Below are 9022 nucleotides of genomic sequence, written 5' to 3' on the forward strand. Positions count from 1 at the left end.
TTAGACTGTTTTTAGAAATTTTTCTGTGAACAGTATACGCGTCAAACTATTTAGTTAGTTGGACTGATTTTAGAACTCGAGTTTGGCAAACTCGAGTTCCAGCCCAAAATTCAAACTATAGTTGCTTTTTTTTTTAGTGGCGTTTGTCAAAAACACCACTATATGTACCCTATAGTGGCGTTTTCTATAAACGCTGCTATAGGCACTAAAAAAACGCCGCTATAGTGTTTGCTTTCCAGCCCAAAGTCGAGTTTGGCAAACTCGAGTTCCAAAATCAGTCCAACTAACTAAATAGTTTGACGCGCATACTATTCACAAAATTTTTTTCTAAAAACAATCTAAATACCAAATTTTGCCCATATAAATATCTTACCTAGCAAAAAAAAAAATCCAACACAAATAATGGCATTATGCAATATAAATGACTTGCGGATGTATAAATGTCAAGTATGTAAAATAACGAGTTGAATTGATAAAGTTTCAGAATAAAAGGTGTCTAGCATGTGTTATTCCAGTTATTCCAAGTTCCTAGACTAATGTGTTGCCAACATTTTATTCAAAGTTGTAATAGTCTAAGATTTTGTCATAGATATAGGATGAATTCCATGAGAAGAAAATAGAGTACTCTTCATTTAACCTCTTTACTTGGCAAAACTTTTAATAATTTGCTTAATTATTTTTAGTATTTTTTTTTTCTACTCAGCAAAACAATAAAAATTTTCTTTTATGGCAGAATATTAATTTATTATCATGCGTTTAAAGAAGTGTATGCAATAATAAAGGGCATGTGAGTTCACGTGCCAGAATAACAAACAACATGAAGAGAAGATGCATGACTCTGAATATTGGGAAAGGGTAGTGCGTAGCGAAATGAAGGCATTTAAGTTCAACAGCGCGCAAATTGAGATGGGAAGAAAAGAATACGAAATTTCAGTGTAATCCATCTCAAAGGACAACCAGAAATTCCTTAAAATTCTTTCCCTCTTCCAACTCTGAATTTGCTGCATAAATATATTCCTTACGTGCTTTCACTCTGTGTTTTCTTCCCACAAAAGGAGCCAAAGAATGTTCCTTCTCCTCCTCCCCATACCTTTCACTCTCTCTCACAATAACTTCCCTATAAATACATCAACCAAAAACCACTTTCTGAATTCAAGAGAATATATTGTATTTCTTTAGTTTTGGCAAAAAATGGCTTCTGAACAAGTCCTCAAGCGATCAGATATTATTGCAGAGAGCATGCCTGATGCATTGAAGCAGAGCCGCTATCATATGAAGAGATGCTTTGCTAGGTAATCTTTCATATATGATTCTAAAAAAGCTACAACTTCTTCTTCTTCTTTTATTTTTATATTTTTACCATATCTACCTAATCTCAACTATGTGGGGGGAAAAGATCGGGGTTCAAGTTTTCATGAGAGGGCTTCACATACATATACACTTGGATTAAGTTAGAGTAAAATTTCAGTTTTGTTAAAAAAATGTTCATTATTTATATTAAAAATAACAATATTAACCGTTGAAATCAATTGGGTAGGTAAAAAAAGGGTGTATATATTGATTATTGAACCATGCAAAAAAAGAAAAGAAAATGATCTTTATTTCCTTGTGGTGTTAAAAAAGTTTTGTTGCAATGGGAAAACGGTTAATGAAACGGCAACACACAATGGAGGAAGTGGAGAAATCAATAGAAGACAAGCACGAAAGAAGCAAGGTGTTGGAGGGTTTACTTGGTTACATCCTGAATTCTACTCAGGTTTCTTTTATATCAACTCTCTCTTTCAGGCACATACGCTCAACCACAGCCAACAGGGTCTCTTAACTTTTTTCATCTATATGCAGGAAGCAGCTGTCGTTCCGCCATATGTAGCTTTAGCTGTGAGACCCAATCCTGGATTCTGGGAATTCGTTAAGGTGAACGCCAACGATCTCACAGTGGATTCTATCTCTGCTTCGGAATACTTGAAATTTAAAGAAACCATCTTTGATGAGAACTGGTAATTAATTGTTAGAAAAATGGTTGAGTGATTATATTCATAAGTCAAAAGTATAGTCTTAAATTTTTATATATATATGAACAAAATGGTATACCATGTTGTTGCTCAAAATATTTTAGAACATGATTAATTTGATGTGCAGGGCGAACGATGAAAATGCATTGGAAATAGATTTTGGAGCCATTGACTTCTCCACTCCCCGAATGACCCTTCCCTCCTCTATCGGAAATGGGGCCAACTTCATCTCGACGTTCATGACCTCAAGGCTACATGGGAAGTGCGGTTCCGAAAAGTTGTTGCTAGAGTACTTACAAGCTTTAAATCATCATGGAGAGGTACAAACATAGCACACATATATGCACTCGTGGAAAGCAATGTACTACGTATTTGTGGAAAAGATTGTAATAGAAACTAAACCGTGATTATGCATGCTGTTCCAATTTTGCAGAATCTTATCATAAATGCAAATCTGGATACAGTGGCTAAGCTTCAAGATGCCCTGGTTAAAGCTGAATTATTCGTCTCCGCATTCCCGAAAGACACACCCTATCAGAATTTTGAGCAGAGGTCACTGTCATTTCTGGTTTTTTTTTTTTTTTTTTTTGTTCCCACCCCCCCCCCCCAAAAAAAAAAAAAAAAAAAAAAATCCATGGATAGGTTGACATTGGATAGTAAACTTTTTTCTATCAGGTTTAAAGATTGGGGATTTGAGAAAGGATGGGGGAATACAGCAGAAAGGGTTAAGGAGACAATAAGGCTACTTTCTGAGGTACTCCAAGCACCGGACCCAGCAAAATTGGAGTTACTCTTTAGCAGGCTGCCCACCATATTCAATGTTGTAATCTTCTCTCCTCATGGCTACTTTGGGCAGTCAGATGTCCTTGGATTGCCGGATACTGGGGGCCAGGTTTATAATGCATCCAATCATCATTATTCAATAACAATGCTAATGTATTATTTAGTTTAAAATCTTGTAAAGGTAAAACCTTGACTAAGGTTATTATGTTGCTGTTAATTTAAAATAGGTGGTTTATATTCTTGATCAAGTAAGATCTCTAGAGGAGGAATTGCTTCTCAGAATTAAGCAGCAAGGCCTTGTTGTGAAACCTCAGATTCTTGTGGTAAGCTATTAACAATTACAAATGATTGTAATCAATAATTTGATGAAAGGATCAAATTTTAGTATAGTGTTAAATTTTCTTAACTTTTATTATTTTACAGGTAACAAGGCTTATACCAGATGCTCGAGGGACAAAGTGCGACCAGGAGTTGGAGCCTATTGTCAACACTAAGCACTCTCACATTCTTAGAGTCCCATTTAAGACACAGGATGGGGTTCTCCGCCAATGGGTTTCTCGTTTTGATATTTACCCTTACCTTGAGAGATTTGCCGAGGCATATTTGCAATCAATCTATCATTTATTCCATCGAACTTTTATTTTCCAAATAAAATTTCTTATTCTTGTCTTCTCTCCCTTTTCTTCTCATCACTAGGATGCTACTGCTAAGATCCTTGAACACATGGAACGCAAACCGGATCTCATTATTGGGAACTACAGTGATGGAAACTTGGTTGCATCTTTGATGGCTAGCAAACTTGGAATTACTCAGGTTTAGTCCATCTTTTGTTTGATTTTATTTTGCAGATTTTGTCTTCTATATACAAACTAAACAAACATAACCTTGTCTAGTTTAGAAACACTAGATCAAGTTTGAACTTTTGATTCATTTATGCCTTACTTTAAGCGTCTTGTGGCATGTCTTACACTAAATCTGAACTTTGACATGTTCAAAACCCAGGCAACTATTGCTCATGCCCTGGAAAAAACCAAGTATGAAGATTCAGGTGCCAAATGGAAGGAATTAGAAACCAAGTACCACTTTTCATGTCAGTTCACGGCTGACATAATCTCAATGAACGCAACTGATTTCATCATAACAAGCACATATCAAGAAATTGCAGGAAGGTGAGACTTTCATATTACCATCTTGAATATAAACACACGGCTAAGTACTACTGTGACTGTTATGTTGTTAACTCAAGAAATGTTTATTCTTCAGCAAGGATAGGCCCGGACAATATGAAAGCCATGAAGCATTTTCCATGCCCGGACTTTATCGGGTGGTCTCAGGCATCAATGTCTTTGATCCAAAGTTCAACATCGCCGCTCCTGGGGCTGATCAATCTGTATACTTCCCCTACTCGGAGAGACAAAGTCGGATAACCTCTTTTCACCCTGCCATTGAAGAACTGCTGTACAGTAAGGAGGATAACAATGAGCACATGTAAGTCTCAGTTCCTTTTATCTTAAGCGCATTACATCACTATAACCAGTATTATTACAATAGTCTAATATTGAAACTAAAATATGCCTGGAACAGAGGATATTTGGCAGACAGGAAGAAACCAATCATCTTTTCAATGGCACGACTGGATACAGTGAAAAACATTTCGGGATTAACTGAATGGTATGGAAAGAACAAAAGGCTGAGAAGTTTGGTAAATCTTGTGATTGTAGCAGGATTTTTTGATCCAACAAAATCGAAGGATAGAGAAGAAATTGCAGAAATCAAAAAGATGCATGCCTTGATAGAGAAATACCAACTTAAGGGCCAGATCAGATGGATAGCAGCTCAAACTGACAGATATCGCAATGGAGAGCTGTACCGCTGTATTGCAGATACAAAGGGTGCTTTTGTGCAGCCTGCACTCTATGAAGCTTTTGGTCTTACAGTCATCGAGGCAATGAACTGTGGATTACCCGCATTTGCAACAAATCAAGGAGGCCCAGCAGAAATTATTATTGATGGGATCTCAGGCTTTCATATTGACCCAAACAATGGTGATGAATCCAGCAATAAGATTGCTGATTTTTTTGAAAAATGCAAGACGGATGCAGAATATTGGAACAGGATGTCAAAAGCTGGACTGCAGCGTATATATGAATGGTAATTATATTATGACTGGATATAGAGAACATGCTGGTGAGTTTTCATTTTCTATATCTGGTTACTTTTGCCTTGCAGCTATACATGGAAGATTTATGCAAACAAGGTGTTGAACATGGGAGCAATCTACGGATTTTGGAGGCAATTGAACAAGGAACAAAAGCTAGCTAAACAAAGATACATTCACATGTTTTACAATCTCCAATTCAGGAATCTGGTGAGTTAGTTTTGAAATTTATTTTTGACATATTCAAATCATAGACAATTAATGAAGTAATATTTAATTTGTCACAGGCAAGCAATGTGCCCATCCCGAGTGATGTACCCCAACAACCAACACGTGCGGCAAAAACTACACCCAAACAATCAGCACCAGCGGCAATAACTGGACCCCAACAACCAAAGCCAGCAGTGATATCTAAACCTCAGCAACCAGTGTCAACATCTAAAATTGAACCTCAGCCAACACCAAAGCATGATGGGTAACTTTAAATATATATATATATATATATATATATATGATAACAATCCCACGGCCATTGTACTGAGTGCCTGATAGTTCATATATGACTTAAACTGAGTTTGATATAATATTAAAACCCATCAAATTACATAGATGATCTCAGGTTAATTGCTGAAACCAAAATGGTCTCAGCATTATATATGCTCATCTTCATAAACTGAAAACAGATTTTCATTCACAGGAATGAAGACCAGAAGCAGCTTGGCCCGCGACAAGCACGCTGCCCTTGGAGTTGGTGGTGCTTCATTCTTGGTTCTCTCTTTGTCTCTTATTACGTCCTAAGGAAGTTTGATTTTCATTCACAAAAATGAAGTGACAAGAATGGTCATTTAAATTCCTTGTTCAATTTGTAAAGGTCTCTTTATAATATAATAATAATAATAATAATAATAATGTTTCTTGTTTCCGTCTGAGACAAGTTCATTGCTTATTCAACGCTTTGCCGGCAATATAATGCGGTGGCCAACTGTACATAGTCCATGGATCGTTCCTCCAATAGATTACTTCTAAATTTTAGTATGATACTTTCGTGCTATATAATACTTACGTGCTATATAATAATAATAATAATAATAATCTTGCCTAGTTTAAGATGCAAACAGATGTGACAGCTGGCGAATAATTTGAGGAGAGAGAACATGATGATGAATAAAAAGAGCCTAACATGGTAAAGGAACCAATCTTTCATGGGGTTAACCTTTTGCTTCACAAATACAACTGGTTGGACTTTATCATGTTGATTAACCATATATTTTCACATCACGTTCTAAGGAAAAAATATCTTAACATCTTGGACCTTTTTCATTATATATATATATATATATATATATATATAACCTTTCTTAAAGGTTCAACATTTAAAGTTTCTGCATCTAATAAAAAAAAAATCTAAAGTTTTAGCATTTGTTGCGAATGGTTTCCTCCGCAAATTGCTCATACTTTGACGCTTAAGTATTGAAATTTGTAAGCTAGTAATAAAGCAAAATAATTTTTTTTTTTTTTTTTTTTTTTGAGAATGTAAGCTTTGAATTTCATTAAAGAAAATTAACTGTAATTGACTAAGAGTACAGAATAAAGGTGTAGAGAAACATCCTCTATCTGCACTAAAAAACCTCAACATGTTGAGCATGTTTAGTTAGGTTGTGAGCAACAAAATTACCAATTCTTCGGACATGAGAGAAAGCAATACTACAATTGGCATCTGTATTGGCTTTGGCTGATGCAAGGATATGGCCAAATGGTGAAAGAGATTCCTCCTCACTGATGGGGTCTTGATCACCATATCAGAGTCACAATTGATATGGTGATCAAACAATTGAGTGAAGAATAACTATAAAATACTATTTAGATAAGTGAAATAAATTTATAATAAACATCGCTATAACAATTAGAGCATCGACATTAGCTGTTGCAAAAGTATGTCATTTTAACACATCAAAAGCCTACTTTATTATTTCAGCACATCATTTTATAATACACCATACATCACACGTTCCATTTTTCAATTCTTCACATTGAAATAATATTTACAACACATTAAAATAATATTTACTTAAAACTCATCCCAATACAAAACAATAAAAATTGTACTTTTTATGAATAGTAGGTTAGGAGAGAATAGATAATATAATAAAATAAAATAAAACAATAAAAATTTTATAATTTATGAACAATACCGTTCCAAATTTGAAACGATACTATTCACCCATATTAAATGTTTTAAAATTTAAAACACTTGATGAGAGAGCTTTTTTAGTGTTTGGTGTGTCAAAAGCTAAATATTTGGCACATCTAATGCTAGTGCTCTTAGAAAGACAGCCACTAATCCACATGTCGTAAATTAAAAAAACTTTTAAAAACAAGTACTCGTAAAATAATAACAACAATACAACTGTACAACACATAGCACACAATATACTTTCTTTTTATTATAAACAACACGCAGTAATAGGGATTAAACTACTTTACTCTTTAAATTTCTTTGATTGGTTCTATTCTAAACTGGAATCTGGAAAGTAAATTGAAGTTCTTTTAGTCTTTAGCAGTAACAATAACTAGATAAACAACGAGAGAGATATACCAGAGGTTGCTGATTTAGACTAGAGTAGGAGGTTGAAGCGAAGCGGACAACCAAGGACTCATGGCGAGACAACTGGTGGCGTAAGAGGCAAGTGCACATCACACACACAATAGAGCAATGCTAGGACCACATAATTGTACACAATTTTGGGCACAACTCACCACGTGGTGAGTTGTGAATGGTAAAGGTGTGATGGTAGAGGTGTGATAGTGAGTTCATATGGGTTCACACCTCTACTACTCATAACTCGCCATGTGGTGAGTTGTGCCCAAAGTTTTGTACAATTATGTGGCACTAAAATTTTCCCACACAATAATGTAGAAAGATTTGTTTTTTCCTTTTTTTGGTTAATCTCTAGTGATTTGGAATATGTTTAAGGATAATTGGATTTTGTTAGTATTTGGAGAGCCACGGGTTGAGGGATGGACTATCTGATGGGTATATTTTTTTTATTGGTTTGTTTTGTAACAATTTATGTTTTTGGATTTTTCTGGATTACTTCAATTTTTTGATGGGTTAATTAATGATTATAAATATTTATTGTAAAATTTATATATTTAGAGATCAAATCTCACAATTTGAGGGGGATAGGGGGGGAATAAAAAAAAATTTATTTAAAATTTTGATTTAATAACCTACACAGGCTACTATTAATGGAAAATTCAAAAAGTTAAGGGGTTGTTGGGGGGGGGGGGCCTTTGCCCCTCCCTAGCTCCGCCATTGCGCCACTATGTCCAAAGGCCCTCTCACCTAATTTCTCCATTATATGCAGTTTCCCTTTTGAGTTTAAATTCAATCAAGTCCAATCTTAACATGGCACATCTGCATTTTATAAGTTGCAAAATAGGTTGTTCCACACACAATTAGTCCTTACAAACACACTAAATCACAAATCTGCTTCTAGCTCTCTCTCACGGATTCGACCAACCACCTTGCTCTGTCCATCACCGATAGTCTTTGGCTTTCCTGGCACCAAGTTTTGCCCCACCCCTAACCTAAATTCTTCTAAAACTCTCTCTCTCTCTCTCTGAGCTTTTTACCATAGTCCATAGATGTCACTTTCAATTTGTGTCTCTCTCTCTCTCTTCTCAGCTTTTTACCATAGTCCATAGATGTCACTTTCAGTTTGTGTCTCTCTCTTCTCATCTTTTCCTTCTCACTCAATCCTTTCCCTTTCTTTAAGAAAGTGAGAGTGAAGGAAAAATAGATTTTGCAGGACACAGATCTAGTTGTTGAATCGGATCCAAGCAGGGAGACTTAGATGGACTCCACTCAATCCAACTCGGAGATAAAGGGGAAAGAGGCAAAGGAGAAGGTGAATTCAACGGCCGAGCAAGGTCGTTGGCGGCTTGGGGCGGTGACTTAAGTGGCTTGGACATTGAGTGGCTAAGGAAGATATGATTTTGGTAAAAAGAAATATGTTGATTGTGTATGGGTGAGGATTATTATTTAATTTGTATTAAATTGATGTGG

At 35.6% G+C, this 9022-nt stretch overlaps 1 protein-coding gene across 1 annotated transcript; it reads left to right on the forward strand.

Moving 5' to 3' along the window:
- Positions 1-1171: 1171 nt before the first annotated feature.
- LOC115962644 (sucrose synthase 7-like) lies at positions 1172-5899 on the forward strand. The gene is made up of 15 exons (XM_031081535.1): positions 1172-1292; positions 1624-1756; positions 1843-1997; positions 2140-2332; positions 2446-2564; positions 2688-2904; positions 3023-3118; positions 3219-3392; positions 3492-3608; positions 3798-3964; positions 4059-4283; positions 4380-4946; positions 5025-5163; positions 5241-5428; positions 5651-5899. Exons 1-15 carry the CDS (start codon positions 1192-1194, stop codon positions 5778-5780), a joined length of 2721 nt encoding a protein of 906 aa, XP_030937395.1. The 5' UTR covers positions 1172-1191; the 3' UTR covers positions 5781-5899.
- Positions 5900-9022: the final 3123 nt, after the last annotated feature.

The sequence above is a fragment of the Quercus lobata genome, chromosome 10 (genome assembly GCF_001633185.2).
Source record: "Quercus lobata isolate SW786 chromosome 10, ValleyOak3.0 Primary Assembly, whole genome shotgun sequence".
Classification (NCBI taxonomy): Eukaryota; Viridiplantae; Streptophyta; class Magnoliopsida; order Fagales; family Fagaceae; genus Quercus; species Quercus lobata.

Coding starts and splice junctions, on each gene's coding strand:
- LOC115962644 (XM_031081535.1), top strand. CDS start 1,192: ATGGCTTCTGAACAAGTCCTCAAGCGATCAGATATTATTGCAGAGAGC. Junction 4,284..4,379: donor GAGGATAACAATGAGCACAT/GTAAGTCTCAGT, acceptor TGCCTGGAACAG/AGGATATTTGGCAGACAGGA. Junction 5,164..5,240: donor ATCTCCAATTCAGGAATCTG/GTGAGTTAGTTT, acceptor AATTTGTCACAG/GCAAGCAATGTGCCCATCCC.